Genomic DNA, 24,422 nt, shown 5'->3' with positions numbered 1-24,422 from the left:
CCAAACAATAGGTATAGTCGGTTCGCTAAACTCAGACACAGACACAATTGGCTAGTGATTTTAGTAGATCATTTTTTTGTTTTTGACCAATTTTCCCAAATTTGGCAAAATTACTAACTATTTAGTAATTATTAACTATTTAGTAATGATCTTTTTGCCAATTTTTTTTGCCAATTTTACCAAATTGGCAAAATTATTTACTAAAATCTCTAGCCAGTTGTGTCGAGTTTAGCGAACAGACTATACACACTCTTTCAAACATTCAAAAGTAAAGCGATTACAAAAATTGCAATTTGGCATTATACAGTGGCCTCTAGCACTTCACTTGCGAATTGAATGCTACAAGGATGTAACATCAGCTTTTAGATGTTTTTTACTCTAGATAAAGAAGAAGTCAAGACGTCAATTAATACTTTATGCGAGAAACATAAAAACGATATTGATGAAACCAAAGAGAACTTGCATAATGAAATTACCCATTTTGTAACGGTATGCCAAAATTTGAATAAACATACAATTTATGAAAAATTTGATGTCATCCAGGATGTAAAGGCGCCTTTTCCCAATATTTTAACTTTACTGCATATTTGTTTGACTCGTCAGGTGAGCGGCCTTTTTCGGCTTTAAAAAGAATAAAAACATATTTTAGGTCAAATTTGGGTCAAGAAAACCTAGACGCATTATCACTATTGTATTATAGAAAATGACGAACTGGAGAAACTGAATTGTGATAATATTATATGGCAGTTAGCGAATGCCAAGTCAAGAAAAAGAGTGATCTGATTTTTGTCTTTATGATGTATTTTTTTGAATATGTTTTTTGCTTGTCATGTGTTGTTTTGAGGAACTTTCTGTTTTTTATTTATGTTTTTAAAAGTATTTTTTGATTTTTTTACGTTTGCTATTCTTCTTGCTTTTTTAAAAAAATTACTTTATGGATTATACAATAAACCTTTATAGTTAATGCATGTGTTTTCTTGTTAAAACACTGACAATGAATAGCAATGAAGGGGGCCCCTAAACCTCCAGCACCCAGGGCCCAAAGTTAGGTTAAACCGGCACTGACCCCCAGAGGTCCTTCAGTAGTTGTAACCCCCCCCCCTTCCCTTATGATGTTCCTGTTACGCCGTTGAATATATCTGATGTCCTTACTACCATTTCTCATTTCTAATTCTTGTGAAATTCTGTACGCGGTTTCACTTCTTTCCTCTGCTGGTTTACTTTTTGTGAACCAATATTCTTATATTTAAGACTTTCTTATGAGAACAGTGTTTTAAAGAAATACAAATCAACGTTTTCTAGAAGTTTTAAGGTATGTACTGACATATGCATTTTTCTCCGAACGAGCAGGGCGCGCTGTAACAAATTACTCTAATAGAATAGTCAGTATGTGTTCGCGAGCAAAATTCTGTCGAACCGAACACGCCGATCATTTTAGGAGGAGTGTCGGTAACCGTGGAAAGTTCAAAAGCAGAAACGAGCATTTGTTTGTTTATGCTCAGTGGGCGTTTAGTGTACCTATTCGTTGTGTTCGCGCAAATATTTAACTACCTCTATTTGACTGCTTCCATGGTCGGACGAACACTGCAATAAAACATGGAAACGTCGGCTGAACGTGGGAACGCGGCAAATAGAACGAACACTTCCACTAAACCTCAACATTTGCTTGTTGGTGCGCGCTTGGCTCGTTCGGTTAGTTTGTTTTTGTTTTGTTCAGAAAAAAATGCTCTAGTCAGTACTCACCTTTAGATTAGAGCTTTCTCACCAACCTCTAGCTAGAAAGTCTGATAAAACACCACATTTAATTCTTAAAATAAAAAAGTACTAAAAAAGAATCGAAGTCTACTGTAAAAATTTATTATTCATATTTGATAAAAACACATCAATCAAACAACAAATCAATTTGTTAATAATTTATTTAGATTATTTAAAACAAAATAATACTTAAACTGAAAAATTTGATTGGAGTTAATCTTTTGTTACTACCACTTCAGATTTTATTAAAAAACTACACCTGGGTATATAAGACATGTAGATAAATTTAGAAGTGGATTGTATGAAGAAAAAATTGATCTCTTTTAAATTTATTGATCATTTTTTTTTCAACCGAGTCGGTCATACGTTTACTGCTTGAAAAATACTAGCTCATTGAGCTAAAAATACAAATACTCATTTGGTGATCTTTAAGAAGATGTTGGTGCTTAGTGTTAGGCAAGTAATTTAAAATTTAATTAATGCTTATTGTAAGATGACTGATAATACGAATAAATTCCAACTAAAGGATTAACGTGTGTGTTCAAAAATGCGAGCTTCAAACAGTTACCTGTTTGTCCTGTATATGTTGTTCATAACTTTCTTATTATTTAGTCCGTGATTACTTATTTAGCTCAATAGTGACTGTGCTAACTCAGTGGCAGTGGGAATAATAAAAAATACAAGTGATAAGTGATGAATTAGTGCGAAAACCCAAATTGTGAGGATTGCAGTGAGCGTATAGTGAAGTGCCAGACGAAGGGATTTGAACAAAAGAAATCATGTATAGGGAGGATAATGGAGGTAAATTCAAACATTTATACAAACCTATCTGTTGATTATTTTTCTGCAAACACACCCAAAATCCATCAACATATTCGACCATACTAATCGCAAAAAAACAACAAAAAGGACTGGCCATGATTGTAGAAGAGCTAGTCACAAAAATGGCAAATAGGCTATCAAAAATGTAAAAATAACACTGAACTTAGGTGCGAAGCTAGGGAACACCTAAAGATAGGCTCCTAGAACTCAGGCGGCATAACAACAAATGTGAACGTGCTTGGCGAACCAAAAAGCAGATATGAAAGGGATGTCGTAGCACTACAAGAAACAACTAACTCATACCATAAGCAAACAGTTTGCAGGATACGACATCTAGAGGAATGACCACAGAGCAAATTTTCAGGAGGAGAAAAGGAATAAATCATACATTACAATAGACTTCAGCACTAAACACTGTAACGATCCGAAATAAGTATACCTTTAATTTAATAATATTTATTTCTCTTTTAATTCACACCGATTACTTGCATGACGTAATCATAATAATAAGTGGTCACCGCGAGAAAACTTTTTAAATTCAATTTTCAAACGCAACAAATTCCATAACGAAAGTCATTTTTCTGATAATCCACCGACTAACTGTCACTGTCTAATAAATCATTTTAAAATTTACTTGTGCATACAATCTGGTTTCACACAATAATTTTGGTAAGTGTTCATTAAATATTTCCTTTCCTTTCGGTTTAATAATGGCTGTCCATCGATAAAAGAAAACGTTTGTCTTACGGTATAAATTGTTACAGGTTTTGGAATGTGAAAAAGTCACAAAAAGTCCTGACTTTTTGGCCAGATTTTGCGAGGTAGCGTATATTGTTAGGACGCTCTCGTTTTGATATGCCGTTAATTTGAGACCAATTCAATTTAAGACCGTCTAGTTTGAGGCCTGTACGAATAAAGTCAACCATATTTTGATTGTTTTACAATTGTTTATCCTGTTGCTGAATTTCCACTACATACCCATTTGGAAAACTAAAGTAATAAATTTTATTAATATTTCTCATCGATTCGGAATGTGACGACAGAATCCAGCTTATTTCCTGTTTTTTTTTTTGAAAATTGAATATTTAGTTTCTAAAGAATTTTGTTAGAATACTCTGCTACATAATATTATATTATTTCTTATTTGTGAAGACTAAGAAAGCTTTCCGGCGTCCAAAAATAAGTTAATTACATAGTAAATAATAATAATATCTTCTTTTTCGTTTTGATAAAATTATAATTTTTTTTGTTATTTAATTGAACGATAAATATACCATACTCTAACGTTATTACCGTTGTTCACTATTCCTAGTTTTTTTATACTTAATTCTATTCCAGATGATGAGGTGTATCTAGATGATATAGTAAAGGTAGTTAACCTCCTAATAAATATTTCATATATTTTTTTTTGTGTAATCTGACTATGTATACCATGTTTGTTTTGTGTGGTTTCCATGTTTCTCCTAGGTTAGCTGAAAGATATGGTGGCGCCCGCTGAAGATTGGAAAATAAGACCTGACACCGATCGTTGTACTAAAATATTTTTTTTTTATTTGATTTTCATAATTTGATCTGATAAACAGCATCACATCTCTAATAACATCCATAAGAATCCATCCCTATAATCTCTAGAGACTAGAGCTACCGTGGTATTTATATGTGTTAGCTTCCTCCAGTGTGTTTCTCATTTTTTTTATCATTTTATTTGAGTGAAATCTCACCATTCTATGAATCGACACTATAGTGTTGCTACACATAATTTGACGCTCGAACGTGGGACTTATTCTGTAGAGGTTTGTGATAGTGTTTTTTTAAGTATAAGAACAGGCATACATAGAAATAAAAAAGGAACTAAATTTTTTTTCTTTCGCCTTTTATTTTTTTTTTCGATAACATAACACCTTAGTAAGTACCAGGAACAGCAACAAAGAACAATCTATTCAAATTTAGAAAAAATAGATATCTTGTTAATGATAAAAATTTTGGTTGCATTGTTTATGTAAACTGAATGATAGGAATAAATAATTCCAGTTTTTTCCGATTGTTAGTGTTTGTTTGAATCTGTCAACAGAATACCTCCAAGGGTAAACTGTGGATTGTGTCCTAATGATTGAGTGATTTTGCCTTTTTAGTGTATGTTTTTTTTTCTGGACAACAGTGTCGTGTCTGGTCGCATATCAAATATTTTGTTTTTGGCAGGTAATAACGAAGTCGTCGTGTGTTTGTAGTTGACTCAAGTCTTTTGTCTTTCGGAAAGTTCTGAAAGTTCTTTTTGTGTGAATTTCCAGTTTAGAAAGAAAATTTCAAACATACCAAGGAGATTACGAAAATATTTGTCTTGTGTCTTTGAGTCAAGTTACTACAAATTTATTTCCCCAAATGTGACTTAGTTTTTTTTTGTTTGCTGAAGGGCACACTATCGTTTTTTCGACGACTTAAATATATTGATTTGGTTAAGAAAATTTTTTTCTTTTCTATTGAGATTTTGTTAATTCTTTTAACGATAATATGGAGTCCTCTATTGTACCATATTTAAAAGTTGATGAGTTAGATTATGAACTTTTTATACGGGGAGTTAAAACTACAAGGAGTGTTAGTGACAAAAAGACTATTCTTCGTAAACTTCTGTTAAAGAATTCTCCAATAGACATTGAAACCAATATTCTTCACTTTGACGATGAAAAGACAAGCATTGATAACACTTTAGCTGATATTACCAACCTTGTTGATGAATTTGAAGGTGATGATAATGATTCTGTCTACCGTAGAGCTAAGGCTAGGTTGACCCATCTCGCTTATAGAATTGCTCGTCTTCCTAGTGTTTCAGCTGATGAAGTAGAATACAAAAATGAAGCTACTGCAAATTGCTTATTATATGAAGGTCAACTTGATGATAAGATTGTCTCTAGTCAACCATCCACTACCTTAGGTACTCCGATTAATCAGAACAATGTCGTTATCCCAACTCCAGTTGTACAAGTTTCTCATCCGATCAATCTTGCTGATTGGAACATCAAATTCAATGGTGATCCAAAAAGTGTATTCTCTTTCCTTGAAAAAGTTAAAGACATCTCAGAATCTAGGAATGTTTCACAAGAACTACTTTTTCGTTCAGCTGTAGAATTATTTTCTGGCAGTGCTGCTACATGGTTTAGAAGCGTTCGTCATACCATCACGAATTGGCTCGACCTTACTGTTTTATTAAAAACTACATTTCTACCGCATGACTATGACGAGGAATTATGGAGTCAGATCAAAACTAGGAAACAAAAGAGGAATGAATCTTTTGCTTTGTATCAAGCTCAAATTCTGTCCTTGTCAAAACGTCTGACTACCCTTCCTATTGAAAAAACTCTAGTTAAATATATGAGACAGAATATTCTTCCAGAGTATATTCCCTTAATTGCTTTAACCGATACTAACACCATCGAGGAACTTTCAATAGTTATCAGAAAATTAGAAAATAACGCTCAGATTTCAAATGTTAAGAAAGAATCATCTTCTAATGTTGCTTTGGTTAGTCACCAACGTCAGACTAAACATTCTAATTTTAGGAATAAAAAATCTTCTCAAAACCATGCTGAATCGAATCAGTCTTCTGAAAACCTTTCAAGTGGAAGTCCCAAAAATGTTATATGTTTTAATTGTCAAAAACCGGGGCACTTTTCCAGTGAGTGTAGACGAAAACATCAGCGTTACTGTTATCGCTGTGGTAAAAAAGATGTCACCATTCCAACATGCCCCGATAATTGTTCAAAAAACTAAAGAATGACACTACTGTGTTCGGTAGGTGTGTCTTTCGTAGGAGTAAAGAATCCGAACGAAAATGTCTTTCTATTTCGACTAACAAAAATTTCGATTCAAATGAGTGGTCCAAATGGCTCAATAACGTTAAAATTTTTTTAAACCAACCAAAACCACAAATAACTCCAGTTATATATTCCAAACCGTGTGACAACCGACCATATCTAAAGGTACAAATATTTTCTCAGACTTTTACTCTTCTGTTAGATACAGGATGTACTACCACTGTCGTAGGATCCCAGGGAATTGAATTTCTTCTAAAACATGACGTTCAGATTGCAATACCCAATCATAAGAGTGTATCGCTTGCCGATGGTTCTAGTCAAAAGGTAACTGGAATTGTAGATTTGCCGATAGTTGCTAATGGCGTATGTCACGTCATAAACTGTCTTATTGTTCCATCCTTACCTCTTACATTTATTCTTGGTAGCAATTTTATTTCGAAATTCTCTCTTTCGTTGAATTTTACTCAAAACACTTGGAATGTAAAAAATCGAGTATGTTTAACATCATGTGATGAATCAGAAATGAATGAGTCTTTTGATTATTTGAGTTCTATTGAATCGTTAGATCCAGAATCGAAAAATCGTGCAGAAAAAGCTATACAAAGTTTCCAAGAAGTAGACAATAAAAATGGGATAGGTTTAACTAATAAGATCAAGCTCACTATTGACACTGGTGATGCCAAACCATTTCGGAAACGTCCTTTCCCAATGTCCCCATATATGGCCAAAATTCTAAATGATGAATTGGACGAAATGTTAAAACTTAACGTCATAGAACCTTCTAATAGTCCATGGTGTTCCCCTGTGTTACTGGTCAAGAAGAAGACAGGCGAGTATAGATTTTGCTTTGATGGCAGAAATTTGAACGAGGTCACCCGTCATGACACTTATCCTTTGCCAAACATCGATCGTATTTTGTCTCTTTTAAGAAATGCTAGATATATCAGTTCCATCGATCTTAAAAAAGCTTTCTGGCAAATTCCCCTTGATAATGCTTCACGTGAAAAAACCGCTTTCGCTGTAGTAGGTCGTGGACTTTTCCAATTTACAGTCATGCCTTTTGGCTTATGCAATTCTGCACAGACACAACAAAGACTAGTCGATCAAATTTTTGGTCCCGAATTCGAACCATATATCTTTACTTACATCGACGATATAATAGTTTGTTCAGCTACAGCCGAAGAGCATATAGCCCTCCTTCAAAAAGTGAAAGATAAACTCAAAGAAGCAAATCTTACCATCAATGTGGAAAAATGTGAATTTTTTAAAACATCTCTTAAATATTTAGGTTACATCGTTGGCAATAATTCATTGAGATCTGATCCTGATAAGATAACTGCTATGGTCAATTATCCTCGTCCGACTAACACCACGGAAATAAAACGTTTCATTGGCTTGTGTTCTTGGTACCGACGTTTTATCAAAGATTTTTCGACACTTGTCTCTCCCATTAATGACTTACTTAAAGGTAAGAAGAAAAAGGAACTTATATCTTGGAATCCCGAAGCTGAAAAAGCCTTTCTCTCTGTTAAAGAAGCTTTAATATCTTCTCCTGTTTTAGTACAGCCTGATTTCTCCTGTCCGTTTACTGTTCAATGTGATGCTAGCAATACTGGTCTTGGTGCTGTTTTAACCCAAGAAATTGATGGCGGAGAAAAGGTAATCGCTTATGCAAGTCGTTCTTTAACTAAGCAGGAACGTAACTTTTCCACGACTGAGAAAGAGTGCTTAGCCGTGTTGTTTTCGGTTGAAAAATTTCGTCCTTATATTGATGGAGTCGAGTTTACTATCATAACTGATCATTACTCTCTTTTGTGGCTAACGAATCTTAAGAATCCGACTGGACGTTTATCTCGTTGGGCGATGCGTTTAAAACAGTTTGGTTTTAGAATTATACATCGAAAAGGAACTTCCCACAATGTACCGGATGCACTTAGCAGAACTCATGAACATTCTGAAATTTCCTATCTTGAGGTAGATACCGATCGTATCGATCCCTGGTTCGATAATCTGCGTTCTAAGATCCTTAATCATCCAGACGAATTTCCCCAATGGAAAGTCGAAAACGATCTCGTCTATAAATTCATACCGTCTTGTTTACCGTTTAATTCGAATATGTTTGAGTGGAAAATATTAGTGCCCAAACCTCAACGTCGTGATGTCATCAATTCATGCCATGAACCACCAACATGTGCACACCTCGGTGCTTACAAAACTCTTGCACGTATCCGAGAACGTTATTATTGGCCGAAGATGCGCCAAGACGTTGTAAAGTATGTTAGATCTTGTAAGACTTGTGGAGCTCAAAAAGCCCCTAATACTGCTAAAATTGGAAAAATGGGTCGTCAAAAACAAGCCGATTTTCCTTGGCAAATCATTGCTGTAGATTTAATAGGTCCTTTGACTCGTAGTAAAAGTGGCCACTCCTGGTTACTTGTAGTAGCTGATTGGTTTTCTAAATTTACTCTATTACATCCTTTGAGGAAAGCTACTGCTTCGAATATTTGCAATTTTCTTGAAAATCAAGTTTTTCTCATGTTTGGAGTTCCTCAGCATCTTCTTTGTGATAATGCCCCTAATCTTAATTGTAAGATCATGAAAGATCTGTGTGATCGTTACAACGTTCAAAAAATATGGTTTTCCGCAGTCTATTCCCCTCAGGTTAATTTTGTCGAGAGAAGCAACCGTGTCATCGGAACTGCTATTCGTTGTTACGTAGAAAATCACTGTGACTGGGATAAAGAAATCCATAAGATTCGTCAGGCAATAAACACCGCCAAGCATGAAGTGACTCAATTCACTCCAGCTTTTTTAAATTTTGCTCGGCATGTACCTATCTCCGGAAATTATTACGGTCGAATACCAAATGATCTTGTTGATTTGGAAATTGTCCCAGGTGACCGTAAATCATATGCCTCTGAAGTTAAAGGTTTGTCTGAAGTTTTTTTTTTGTACGCAAGAATATCACCAAAGCTTATGAGCGCAATGCCAAGACGTACAACCTGCGCAAGCGTGATGTCCAATTTAGTGTTGGAGATAAAGTATGGAGAAAGAATATGGCTCTCTCCAGTGCACCAAAAAAATATATGGCAAAACTTGCGCCTAAATATGTGTTATGTACAATTGTGAAGAAATTTTCTCCTCTAATATATGGTTTGAAAAATCCTGATGGATCTAATGCTGGCAAATGGCACATAAAGGATTTGAAAACATATTATCCTGATAATGATTCAGACGACGAACCGAACTCGTCAGATACAGAATAAAAGAAAGTTTTTCTTTATTTAATACTGTATCGAGTGTATGTATAAACTTCTCCTGTTTAAATTACTTATGGCCAGTGTGTCCTTTGTGACCATTTTTGTTTTGTAACGATTTTGTTTTTCTTTTGCCAAATAAATCCAGACATCCATGATCTGTCTTATCTGGTAATTGCGAGAGAAAAATTTTATAATTGTGTTGTTTTTGCTTTGAGTTCGGCAACCATACATAAAGCTGTCAGATGTGTATACTATACGCATGCTGGTCGTTTTTGGTTTATGCCTCTACTGTGTATCACAATGTTAATGATATGTAGGTTATATATCATATATCTGTTGTGCAGTTTGTTTTAATCTTGGTGTGTATTGTTAACACACTACCTTTTAGTTCTGGTTGATGATAGATGTTAGTGTCGATTTCATGAATATTGGTAAATGGTAAATTTTTGGCCGACATAACGTTTTTTAGATAATACATCTAAATAGTCAACATGTGTGTTTTGTGATTTCTCTTTCCCTATATAGAGAGATTTGATATACTCATGGGGTCACAAAAACAAAATGATGTATTAGTACATAATGTAGTTAATAGTAAATATAGTAGTAGTAGTAAATATAGTATTTTTTTTTTATTTTTTTATGGGAATCGTTTATATCCTGAATTGTAGTAAACAGTACCTACTGTTCTGATATGTATTCTATCATATGAGTACTAGTTCGAATATTGTAGTTGTACTTTACCCTATAGACTAGGAATTTTGACTCCTTGCATTCAATATTTTTCTCATTCTTTCTCATTTTGTTACTAGCGTTCAACGGATGTCTTGGATAGCCAGGCACAGAGAAGGGCTAGGAAAAATGTTAGCAGATTTCCGCCAGCTACTTGTCGGAATAATAAGTTTTTCAGATATACCGTACCAATAATAATTTTTGAGTATCCTGATTAACTTTAAGTTATGTAACCTAGGATTTTAGACCCTCACCGATTTTGAGCTTACCGAATTTGACCCTCACCAAAAATGTCCCTATTACAGGCGTTTGATACGCGTTAGTTATCACCAGTCCTAAGGAAACAATAACTATTACCATCTATCTCATATGCAAGTATGTCATCCCGTATTTCTAACCTTTCTCCAGTATAACTCAATTCTTTTGTTTTCGAAAAACTAGTAACGTACCCCTATGTCTGAATTTCATGGTTTGTTTCTTTTATGGCCATGATCCTACTTTTTGTTTTTTTTTTTTAGTTTACTCATATAACATTTACGCTGTGAGTGAACGTAGAAATGTGAAAATATGTGATTAAGTCCGCTTATAGACGTGAGGATAAATACGTATACCTCAAGTCGAGAGATATAATGAAAATCTCTATATGTCAAGCCACAAAGGCTACAATTCTCCTTCCATTTTAGTGTAATAGTATGGTCGTTTGAATAAATTTTATCTAAATTTTCTTTGGATGTATGAATTTGTCTTGGTCGTTTCGTTACGTGTGTTTCCACACCCATAGTCCGATCTAAATCGCGCTAGCGAGCTTTAGTTCGTGAAGGAGGTTGTGTAACGATCCGAAATAAGTATACCTTTAATTTAATAATATTTATTTCTCTTTTAATTCACACCGATTACTTGCATGACGTAATCATAATAATAAGTGGTCACCGCGAGAAAACTTTTTAAATTCAATTTTCAAACGCAACAAATTCCATAACGAAAGTCATTTTTCTGATAATCCACCGACTAACTGTCACTGTCTAATAAATCATTTTAAAATTTACTTGTGCATACAATCTGGTTTCACACAATAATTTTGGTAAGTGTTCATTAAATATTTCCTTTCCTTTCGGTTTAATAATGGCTGTCCATCGATAAAAGAAAACGTTTGTCTTACGGTATAAATTGTTACAGGTTTTGGAATGTGAAAAAGTCACAAAAAGTCCTGACTTTTTGGCCAGATTTTGCGAGGTAGCGTATATTGTTAGGACGCTCTCGTTTTGATATGCCGTTAATTTGAGACCAATTCAATTTAAGACCGTCTAGTTTGAGGCCTGTACGAATAAAGTCAACCATATTTTGATTGTTTTACAATTGTTTATCCTGTTGCTGAATTTCCACTACATACCCATTTGGAAAACTAAAGTAATAAATTTTATTAATATTTCTCATCGATTCGGAATGTGACGACAGAATCCAGCTTATTTCCTGTTTTTTTTTTTGAAAATTGAATATTTAGTTTCTAAAGAATTTTGTTAGAATACTCTGCTACATAATATTATATTATTTCTTATTTGTGAAGACTAAGAAAGCTTTCCGGCGTCCAAAAATAAGTTAATTACATAGTAAATAATAATAATATCTTCTTTTTCGTTTTGATAAAATTATAATTTTTTTTGTTATTTAATTGAACGATAAATATACCATACTCTAACGTTATTACCGTTGTTCACTATTCCTAGTTTTTTTATACTTAATTCTATTCCAGATGATGAGGTGTATCTAGATGATATAGTAAAGGTAGTTAACCTCCTAATAAATATTTCATATATTTTTTTTTGTGTAATCTGACTATGTATACCATGTTTGTTTTGTGTGGTTTCCATGTTTCTCCTAGGTTAGCTGAAAGATATGGTGGCGCCCGCTGAAGATTGGAAAATAAGACCTGACACCGATCGTTGTACTAAAATATTTTTTTTTTATTTGATTTTCATAATTTGATCTGATAAACAGCATCACATCTCTAATAACATCCATAAGAATCCATCCCTATAATCTCTAGAGACTAGAGCTACCGTGGTATTTATATGTGTTAGCTTCCTCCAGTGTGTTTCTCATTTTTTTTATCATTTTATTTGAGTGAAATCTCACCATTCTATGAATCGACACTATAGTGTTGCTAAACACTATGGAAGCAATAACAATAAAAGTTCATATGAGAGAAGGTGAAGTAAGGGATCAATTCAGCATATATATATATATATATATATATATATATATATATATATATATATATATATATATATATAATTCCAACAGATCCTTTAAGGCTATGGGTATCTAATTCGCAAATATTTTACGGCTATCCCTGCCTTTTCTGTCTTTGCATGGCAAATTACGTGTAGTAAAATTCACACTGGTATGGATATGTACATATTACTAGAATGTCATTCTACTTGACAATGTCATAACTAGCTTAAAGAGATGGCTTTTGAATGTTCTTGGATAACTGTTATTTTTTGTATAATTGCAAATTATTAATTCAGTTAATAAATGTGATAATTTTTTCACTAGCTATGTATTCAGTGATTGTAATAATTTATATGTACCTACAATATGTACCTACTTATATGTACCTATATTTCCTACTCAATCGAGAAAAGAGGAAAAGTGTTAAAGTGATTTTTTAATAATATATTGTTACTGTGGACCGCTTAAAATTTTGAACATCTTTAACAACAAAATACTTAGATCACAGAATATATCTTGATGTATAACGTACCGATCCTCTTAAGCGAATACGATCTCGATGCGATCCTGAACATAGAAGAACCAAGAACCGTTCATAATAATACATGAATAGAGGTACAAACAAAAACGAAAGAATATTGATTTATTGAGAAATAAATATCTATTGAACAACGAAGACACCATGGCAATTGGACCCATCGAACCGACCCACTTTCTAGGAAAATCTGTATTACCAACCCATTTGGACATAGTAGTGCCTAAAAACGTAGGACCACAAACAGATATCCGAACCTTAAACGAATAATCAAGAGACCACAACTCCATACTCCTTAGATATAGGCACATGGGAAGAAGATAACAGAACGACAAGGAAAAGAAAGAAAAATAAACTTAAACTACTACTGAGCATAAGAATTGTAAACGTTACTACAATCTTCAATCAACAATAAATAGGGGAAAATGTCCTAGAGCTCGAAAACATCATAAAAAAGTACTAAGAAATAGTACCACTGAAGAAGAATATGAAATTCACATGAGAAGATTTAGAGACATTAATCAAAAAATAAAAGAAATGATAAGGAATAGAAAAGAGAGCCAGAAAAATAAGAAATCAAGAAGACAATAATAAGGTAAACCGACTGAATTGACAAGTCCAACATACAGTAGCACATAGGAAAAACAGTTCCAAACTGATCGGAAAAAGTTCACCAAGAGAAGCATCTGGTCCAGACGATCACTAACATGGCTCTGAAGTATCTTCCTTCAAAATCAGTTTTATATAATAAACATAACAAACGCAATACTAAGATAGAGGCTCTTCCCAAATCGATGGAAGGATAGTGGACAATGAAAGGATGTAATCATGATACCGAAACCAGGAAAGAACTACACATTTCCGCAAAATTACAGGCCGATTAGCTTACTTCCAGCAGTCAGCAATACTTATCTTAAGAGTCATCCAAACCAGACTCCAACCAGAGACAGACAGAACTGGATTAATCCCAGAAGCACAATTTGGATTCAGAGCTTAACATTACAGCGAACTACAAGTACTCAGACTTACAGAGTACAGGAGCAGCCTTCCTGGATGGATGTAAGCAAAGCATTTGACAGAGTGTGGCATGACTCCCAATTGGTCAAGGTATGGTTTTCCAATTATGCAGACGCGATAATGGGGTCCTCATTGACAGCGATTATAGTGGTGTCATCAGCGAATGTTGTGATTTGGGTTGTTTCAGTGGTTGGGACATCTGCAGTAAATAATAGGTAAAGGAGAGGACCCAGCATTTTACCCTGTGGTACGCCTGATTTAATGGGAAAATATACCTATTGTGTTATATATTTTACTTGGAAGTAACGATTTTCAATGTAGGATTTCAAAAATAGGCTGTGGAGATTATATAATATACATTAAATTACTGTTTATTGTATTTCACCCCAAATGGACTAATTTACGTTTTACGATATACATACTTTTGTTAAAGATATGGAATACTTTTCGAAATATCAACTCTTTTTCTTCTTCTTCTTCCTCTTTATAAGCAATTTTGCTTGTTCATTGGCGGATTGATACCTCTAACCTCTATGGAAGGTTGTCACTCCATCTTTTGCGCGGTCGGTCGATACTTCTTCTGCCGATTGGTGATTTATCTCTTGCTATTTTGACCACACCTCTCATCCATTCTGTTTAGTGTCCATTCGTTTATACACTGTATGTTGCATTGTCTTTTAATGTCTTCACTCCTCTTTCATTCTCTCAGCCTATTTCCTGTAATTCTTCTCAGTACTCTCATCACTGCCGTTTCCAGTAGTCTTTGTGTTGTGGCTGTATCGGGTCTTGTTTCTGATGCATATATCATTGTTGGTCTTACACTGGCTTTATAAATTCTTGACTTCAGCTCAGTGTTAATATACCTATCGGTTTCGCCATATGATGTTATTAAGGCATCCTACCAGTCTATTTGCTTTTTGTACTTGATTTCTCACTTTTTTGTCCAGGTCTCCGTAACTTGACAACGTAATTCCAAGGTATTTTATTTCCATTACTTGTTCAATACTGATACCATCAATTACGAGCCCCTTCCCATGTTCCCATATCAGTTGGCTCAACGTAGGCGTAGATTGAAAAGAAAATCCAATGTTACGGTACAAAAATAAAAGTTCCGCATAAACCAAAGTTCATTCATCGGGATTCATATTTATAATAAGATCATTCAAGGATCATACAAGATTTTTGGGATTTTCATAATAGAAAATATTTTTGAAGTGAATATGTACTTCTTATCGCTCGGTATGGTATTTTTGCATGGGCCTGAAATCCTCTTTAGTCTTAGTTCTATTAAATATGAATTTTTAATCAGATGAGTAATTTAATCAAAAAATTCGCGAACAGATTCCAGCTTTTATCCCAGAAGTCGTATTTAAACTGGAAAAGTAACGAAACCCCAGATTTCTTAAATTCTAGAAAATTTCTTAAGGGAATTGTACTATGGTGAATACAAGACAGGTGGTAAATTTTCGACAGAATAGCTAAAATTGCATTTTTAAAATACAAAACAACTGTGAGTTGTTCCTGAGAAAGACAGGGATGTATTATTGGGATATTTACAAAGCGGTCTAATTTAGGAATTTACTGGATTTTCAAACCTCGCGAGGTTTAGAAGAAATTGATTATCAATAGAATATATTTGTGGTCTCGACAATATTTTGAATAAAAGATAAAATTCCTTTATGTAAAAGAAATATTTAAAATGCCTAAAAGGGGGGTTACATCATAACAAACAAACGTTTTCGGAATCAATATTCCATCATCAGTGTTATCACAGGTTACATGTTTTGAGCCACCAATATATACGGATAAAAACCCTTAAGTTGTTTTAAAGTTGTAAAGAGTTTACATCATATTATAAAAGTTTAAGGGATGTTAAACATATTCCTAGATTAACTCCCGGTATCATATGACTTTAATCATGCTGGTTGTAATGTTCAGACTCATAGCGGAGTTTAGGTGAGAGCTATGCGAGGTCTATCTTGTAATTTGTTTATTTTGTTTTGTCTGTTGCCATGTGGTGCCTTAGATAACGATTATGTCTTATTGTTTGATCTCGGTTCTTAGAATTACGATCATTTTTTGATGTTGTTAATAATATCGTATGGCATTTTTGCCGAGAAGATGTTTTCGAACAGATTCCGGCGCCCCTTGCATCTTTAACCCTGTTTGAAGTAGCTAGTGTCGAAACTCAAACTAGCCCAGGGTGACTGACGGCTTAACGTACCCTCCGAAGCAAGGTGAACGGCTCGTATCATTTTTAGAAATAAAAACGTTGTTGTCCATTTTTTGATGTCGTTAACATAATCAAACACCTTTAGGTAGTCAATCAGACATGCCGTACATCTACAATCGTGTCTCTGTATCTTTGAGTCAATACATTGAAGGAAAACAGAACTTCTTGAATGAATCTTGAAGCATTAATTATTCTATATCCATCACATAGGTATATTTACCAGAAAGATACAAGACCTCGTTGCTCAGAGTCGGGAACATTATGTGAACATTATAGACTAAGGGCCGGTTGTTCGAACGCTAATCAACAATGATCACTATCAAATATTTAATTACTGTCACCAAAACTGTCAATGTCAACTTTTATTGGGTTGCTGACAACATAATTGATTAAAATTATGAGATTAGTTAATCAATTAACATAACAATTATTAACATAATTGATTAAGTAATTTCATATTATGTTTTCAGCAACCCAAACAAAGCTGACATTGACAGTTGGTAACAGTAATTAAATATTTGATAATGATCATTGTTGATTAGCGTTCGAACAACCGGCCCTAAGAGCGGGTATTCGCTCCGAGCGTTAACAAAGTGTCAAAGAAAAATCGACCGACCTGCTCATGGTGGCGGTAGCTTGAATCTTTTTAAGGACGCTTTATTGTTTGTTTAAATGGGACATTTAAAAAAAAAGGCCATATCACTTATTTGCTGTGTTTTTCACTGTAAAAATACATGGAAAACTAGTGATTTGAAATACTTTTATTTTCCTCGTTCTAAAAAAAAATAGATCAAAGAATAAAATTAATTAACGCTGTTATAAGGTTGAAGTGAGGTTAACTTTTTCTATACATATATACAAAGGATGTGGCCATATACACATGATATAATATTATTTACGTTTTTATAGGTTTTGTACGTATTACATACACTTTTTAGCTTAGATAAATCCGAATTGACTCCAAAAAGTACGGATACGGTATGTCCTATATAATCTCACTATCGCAAATTATGTCAATAAATCTTTATTAACGACAAAAAATATTTTTGTTGAACTATAAATGACATTATAAAAGAATAACTAATGAATTCTAACAATTTGTATTCGTTTATTATCACTAGAAAATAAGATATTCAAGTTTAACAAAATAATCCCATAAGAGTCAATACTAAAACGTCCTTACAAAATTGACAGCGTGTCACATGACTGTAAATTTCTGTAAATAGATGAGAGACTCACGGAGCCAATACAAATACGGTGAAATTGGCTAACCATTTTTGGCACGATAAGAGTCTATAGTCTATAGCTTAAATACTAGAATCTAAAACAAAACGTATGAACACTGTGCCGTCACTTTTTAGTGGGATATGCGTCTACAGTGGAGAATCAAAGCTTATGAACGGGATAAATAAATTAAAAGGCACCCTCCCTCACTCCCATAATTCAATTTTTTTCTATTTTATTTATCTGTTTTTAAGTTCTATGTGACTAAAAAATAAGACTCAGCGTAATTTTAACCCATCACCCCTTCCCCATTCCCCCACCATCAAATACTTTTTTCGTTTTTATACTTTTTTATGTGAGATGCAATCAATTTTAAAATTTCAAAAAATCTTACGCATAGTTGAGTCTTTTAAAAAACATATCTATTTTTATAGACCCTTAAGTTGAGTGTATATAACCTCAAAAAAAATTTTTTTTGGAAAAAAGTGGTATAACTTTTTTTTGCAGGTCTAATTTTTTATTCTGTGTATTATTAAACACTATACTTTTAACGTTTTTCAAATTTTTCCGTAGGTAAGGTTCGCCACCTTCAAAAATCAAAAAAAGTGTTTTTTAGGGGGTTTTGGGAGTATGGACGTGTTTCTCCCCTTTTTAAATATTCTAGAGGACTCAGTTACTTCAATTTACATATAACTTATAAAAAAACATTGATTTGATCTATTTTATTGTCTGTAAACTATGGAAAATCCCAAAAACCCCATAATAAAATATTTTTGTGGATTTTTGAAGGTGGCGAACCTTAAAACATCTGAAAAAAATTAGAAATACAGTGTTTGATAAAATACATAAAATAACAAAAAAATATGACCTCCAGTCATCTTCAAAAAAAAGTTACACACTTTTTTCCAAAAAAATATAATTTTTTTGTTATGTACACTCATCCTACGTGTCTATAAAAAATAGACATCTTTTGTAAAATCCTCAACTATTCGTGTGAATTTTTTGAAATTTTAAGTTGATTGAATCCCACCTAAAAAAAAAAGAATGTGTGTGTACTTTGTACGCACGTAAGAAGTTATACTTCTATTATATGATTATAAACGAAATTAATATACTTTTTATTTATATTTTATTTAAATATTAAATTAATTTATACTTACTACTTCTCAAACATTTTTATTAAAACAGTGCCAAAAATTAAAATAATAAAAAAATAAAACACACACAAACACACTAAAAATGCCACAAATGATTTCTGAACATTAATTGTCGGAAAATTTTTTAACTAAATACGTATTTTCTGAAAATAAAATTATATAATAAATATACTTACAATCATAAAATGTATAAAAAAAAAATAAAAAAATAAAAGTTTCTATTGGGAATCGAACCAACTTACCACGCGGCTGGTATTTGCGTTGTATTGGGATTCTCTCGCATTAAAACTGCGCCACAGAGACAGCTTGTCATTATGTGCGAAGATCGTCTAACTAAACAGATTAACCTTTTGACATTTTTAACTTATGTAAATTAAATTATTTTGATTTTGAATTGAAATGATTTAGAATTGAAAAAATACAACAAAACATAGAGTAAGAAGACAATATATTATGTAAATATAAATATAAATTATGTAAATAAAAGTATTACATACTACTTATGTATTTTGGTAGGTTCAAGGTAGGTATCGGAGCCCGTATAACGACTAATAAATTTCGCAATCACTTGCGTCGTGCAAAGTGGCTATGTTCAAATATCATAACAAAATTTGATCAACTATTTATAAAACACTTACCAGTGAAAGATTCTTTAGCTTTGAATAAGCGAGATCTGCGGCACTCATACTAGGCACAGTTTGATGAGCTTTCACATTGGCATGAAACAATCATCTCTTCTATGTAAATAAGTCCAAAAATATAATATGAAAACTATTTAAAAAGGCAGTATAACCATTAACTAACTTTTTGTTTGTTGTTTCTCTTCCTACAAATTTTAAAACGCAACAAGCATACATTATAACCAAACGCAGTCCCACAGCTGTGCCACAGCTGCCATATTGGATAATTTTTGTCATGTCATTTGAACATCCAATCAGAACAAAGTTATAATGCGCATGCGCCCGGTCGCTAGGTTTTCCCATATAAAATTTCACCGTCATTACGCCCGTAAAGAAGTATAACTTCAATAAAAACCAAAAATGAAGTTTTTGATGCTGGGGAAAGGGAAAGGGGGTGGTGGGTTAAAATTACGCTGAGTCTAATTTTTTAATCACATAAAACATAAAAAAATTTAAAAAAATTTAATTCTGAGAGTGTGGCCTTTTAATTTATTTATCCCGTCCATAAGTGGAAAGTTTGATGCACCACTATCGACGTATGTCGTATGTCCCACTAAAAATTGACGGCACAGTGTTCATACGTTTTCTTTTAGGTTCTACTATTTAAGTTATAGAATATTATCGCGCTTAAAAAGATTAGCAAGACACCACAGACTAAACGTAGTTCAATGCAGACCTAATCATATATAAAAAATCTCTTAATTAATGGAGTAGAGCATCATGTTGCTAATAGTTATCCGTTGGCATCCAATGTAAGCCAAATTATTTTATAAATTTCAATATGTAGTTAGAACAGACATCTTAACCAGTGTTTGGCATTGTGGCTATTTAGCAAGGACAGAGAGTTCACTGAAGATGGACTGATAGGTCCGAAAACATTATGAACGTAATCCGTTTGGATTTTAAAATTTTTTTAGAATTTTTATTAAATATACTAGGAAGTTTTACTTCATGTTAATTTTATTTAATTAGATGGTATACACCCAACCTTCGGGTATTATCCCGTTTTATTTTTATTTTTTTTATTTTTATATTAGCAAATTTCACCTATACTGGCTCCTAGTCTATTATTAGGGGGTATGGATAACACTAATAATTGAGAAATAATACATATATGGATAACAGGTAGTAAAAAATTAGCTAACAGTTTGGCAAAAGGAAGAGTTGTGTTTAGTAAGATGTCTTCATTTTTTTATGGATTTTTGATGGACGAAGAAGAGTTCATCGAGGTAAGCAGGACATTCAATTTTTTGTCAAATTATATAGTTTTTTGTGTTTGTTTAGAACCATTGATTCGGTAAATCATTGGAAATTTTAGATCGCAATATGGAATTGCAGGCAAATCATAAAGACACATACATGATAATTGTGTTTCTCTCAACGGCCAAAGACCCCCGGTAATATCTTCAAGGTCGAGTCAAATTAAACGAACAAACAATTTATTAATATGAACCAATCTAACTTAATGATCTCAAAAAGCGGACAATTATTCACAACTGTGAACTAGATCTCTATATTTAAATCATCGTGATCAATTTGACAGTGTTAAGTGCGACGTGAAAGCAACCTCGGAAGTGCTAAGAAAAAGTATAAATTTTGTACCGATAAATACTTTGTAATGACCTCTTTATTTGACTGAAATCGTGTTTGTGACTTAATTTTTTTAAGGTAGGTTCACCGTATCTTTAGTTGCTCTCAGAACACAATTTAAATTCATTGTTCTATATAAAACATCGAGATATTTGGACCAAATACATGAATAATTCTTCACAATCTGAAACTGACTCGTTCCCGGCTGAATATCCATTGTCTGGAGTGTCTAAGAAATAATATAACTTCAGTTTTATTGGAAGTTAGAATGATATCTATTACTCTGGGCTAATTAGCAAAATTCATGGAAAAGTTATTTACCAGCAATTTTATTGCTGGAATCGAATTATAAGATCCTCCATATTAATAATATAGGTATGCAAAGTCCGCAGATAGTGTGCTACTTTTTTTATAAACAAAATGGCGCCGACAAATCGTATTTTTTTCAATTATTGCTCTATAACTCCGAAGATTTTAACTTTACAACAAAAACACCCAAATAAAAATTCACCGCAATTAAATTCTGCATAGAGATATGTTTTTCACGATTTGCTCCGACGAAAATTTTCCTCGGAAAATGCGGGTTTTCCTAACAAAAACTCTAATTTTCAAATAAAGTTTTAGGTAAGTAATTATTAATCAATAATTAAATAACTTAGTGACATCAAAGCTTTCTTGGTATAGATTGTAATTCCAGAAGCCGGTGAAAATTAAACGAATATTTTAGCAACAATTCAATTGTTAATTAACAATTTATGATCGCAATAAAAACCAAAATAATCATGATACATAGATCAAACTTATAAAGATTATAAAGATGAGATGCTTATTTAATATTTTATCGACAAAATATAAATTTTTCTTTTTTTTGCATAATCTTTAAATTTTGAAAATAAAAATAGTTATAATACGCTGGTCTAATTAGTAAAGTACAAAGAAAGGTATTTTATTGCTGGAATCGAATTATAAGATCCTATATATTATTAATATAGGTATGCAAAGTCCGCAGATAGTGTGCTACTTTTTTTATAAACAAAATGGCGCCGAAAAATCGTATTTTTTTCAATTATTGCTCTATAACTCCGAAGATTTTAACTTTACCCCAAAAACACTCAAATACAAATTCACCCCAATTTAATTCTACATAGAGGCATGTTTTTCCCGATTTGCTCCGACGAAAATGTTCCTCGAAAAATGTGGGTTTTCCCAACAAAATCTCGAATTTTCAAATAATTTTTTTGGGCCAGTAATGATTTATTAATAATTATATAGCTTAGTGAAATAAAAGCTTTCCTGGTATAGATTATAAATTCAGAAGCCGGTGAAAATGAAACGAATATTTTAGCAACAATTCAATTGTTAATTAACAATTTACAGTCGCAATAACAACCAAAATAATCATGAGACATTGATCAAACTTAGAAAGATTATAAAGGTGTGATGCCTATTTAATATTTTGTCGACAAAATATAAATTTTTCATTTTTTTGCATAATCTTTAAATGTTTAAAAAAATTGTTATAAACAAATTAACATTTCTCAGAAATTGTTTATTATATTCTAATTTTAAAAAATACTTAAAATGCGTATTTCATAGGTCTTGAAAATGAATGCTTTAAAAAAAATTTCCAACCATTTGCAAAAAAGTTATGAAACAGCAAAGTAAATATACGATATTTCCGTTGTTTATAATTTGTTTTAATTGTTTCAAAGCTTAAAAGTGAGTCTATGGTACAATCTAATTACTCACAAATAATGTCAAAAATTAGTGCAATGGTTATATTTTAATCAAAGATTAAAAATACTTTTTTTTGTAATTTTTAGCGCAAAAGTAGGCCTGATACAGAGTCGGAGCTAAAATGTTCACTCGAAGTGACTGACACGCAGCATACATTATTTATTAAAAGTGTACGTCGCGCGGCCGCCGGTCGTCGCTCCGAGTGAAAATTTTAGCTACACTACTGTATTATTCTACTTTCGCGCGTGTAAATTACAAAAAAATATATTTATAATCTTTAATTAAAATATAACCATTAAACTTATAATCGATATTTTTAGCTTGTACTTTAAACTCGCTTCTACGCTTTGAAAGAATTAAAAAAAATTATAAACACCGTAGCAGTCCTATGTTTACTTTGCTGTTTCATAACTTTTTTGCAAATGGTTGCAAAAAAGTTTTAAAGCATTCATTTTCAAGATGTTTGAAATGCGCATTTTAGCTATTTTTTAAAATTATAATATAATAAAAACTTTCTGAGAAACGTTAATTTGTTTATAACTATTTTTTTTAAACATTTAAAGATTATGCAAAAAAATTAAAAATTTATATTTTGTCGAGAAAATGTTAAATAGGCATCTCATCTTTATAAGATTTCAAAGTTTGATCAGTGTATCATAATTATTTTGGTTATTATTGCGACCGTAAATTATTAATTAACAATTGAATTGTTGCTAAAATATTCGTTCAATTTTCACCAGCTTCTGGAACTATAATCTAAACCAAGAAGGCTTTTAAGTCACCAAATTATTTAATTATTGGTAGATAATTACTTATCTAAAACTTTATTTGAAAATTAAAAATTTTGTTGGGAAAACCTGCATTTTCCAAAGAAAATTTTCGTCGAAGCAGATCGGGAAAAACACGTCTCTATGCAGAATTTAATCACGGTGAATTTTTATTTGGGTGTTTTTGTTGTAAAGTTAAAATCTTCGGAGTTATAAAGCAATAATTGAAAAAAGCACGATTTTCGTGCGCCATTTTGTTTATAAAAAAAGTAGCACACTATCTGAGGACTTTGCATACCTATATTATTAATATATAGGATCTTATAATTCGATTCCAGCAATAAAATTGCTGGTAAATAACTTTTCCCAAAAATGGCCTATTCTCCGATAATCAGCCCAGACTATATCTCATATTCTGCACCATACATTTGCACTATTAGGATTACGTTAGGGACTTCACACATACCTGCCTATTTTTACGAGTTTATTTATTTAATTATTAAGTTTATTTTAGTTGGGAACACTTAATTATTTATAGTCTTTATTATTAATTTATTTGCACCCTAATAGTGTAGGAAACAGAGGTTGAACCTTGCAAAATGGACACAAGTCCGGTTTTATTTTTTTTCTGGTAGATCAAGGGGTGCTTATTATAAGACTAACTTTTTCTGAAAAAATTTCGCCCCGGAACCCCCTTTTTCACCCCTTTAAAGGGGGTAATTTGTGGTTTTTGCGGAACGTAGCCCTTCCTGTACCTTTTACAAAAAAAATTTTTTATAGAAATATGAAGAGGACTATATTTTCTATGATTTATTTCCCGACAGCATATGTCTATCATTCACCGTTTAGCGGGGGTGGCGCCCCAAAGTTGACAA

At 32.6% G+C, this 24,422-nt stretch overlaps 1 protein-coding gene across 3 annotated transcripts in view; it reads left to right on the top strand.

Annotated features, from left to right (window-relative positions):
• Positions 1–24,422, top strand: part of LOC126885583 (ATP-binding cassette sub-family G member 4) — a 256,853-nt gene that overhangs the window by 189,632 nt on the left and 42,799 nt on the right. Inside the window, exon 1 of one of the 3 annotated variants that reach the window (XM_050652186.1) lies at positions 2,077–2,211. The exons of 1 other annotated variant lie outside the window; for it this stretch is intronic. In XM_050652186.1, the coding sequence (XP_050508143.1) occupies positions 2,192–2,211 (20 nt within the window). In that variant the 5' untranslated portion in view covers positions 2,077–2,191. Of the gene's footprint in view, positions 1–2,076; positions 2,212–21,021; positions 21,122–24,422 lie in introns of those variants that run through there. One more of the 3 variants, XM_050652193.1, reaches the window with a different exon arrangement.

The sequence above is a fragment of the Diabrotica virgifera genome, chromosome 1 (genome assembly GCF_917563875.1).
Source record: "Diabrotica virgifera virgifera chromosome 1, PGI_DIABVI_V3a".
In the NCBI taxonomy this organism is placed as follows: Eukaryota; Metazoa; Arthropoda; class Insecta; order Coleoptera; family Chrysomelidae; genus Diabrotica; species Diabrotica virgifera.
The sequence above is the reverse complement of the archived record's forward strand: the minus strand, read 5'-3'. Positions and strand labels throughout refer to the sequence as shown.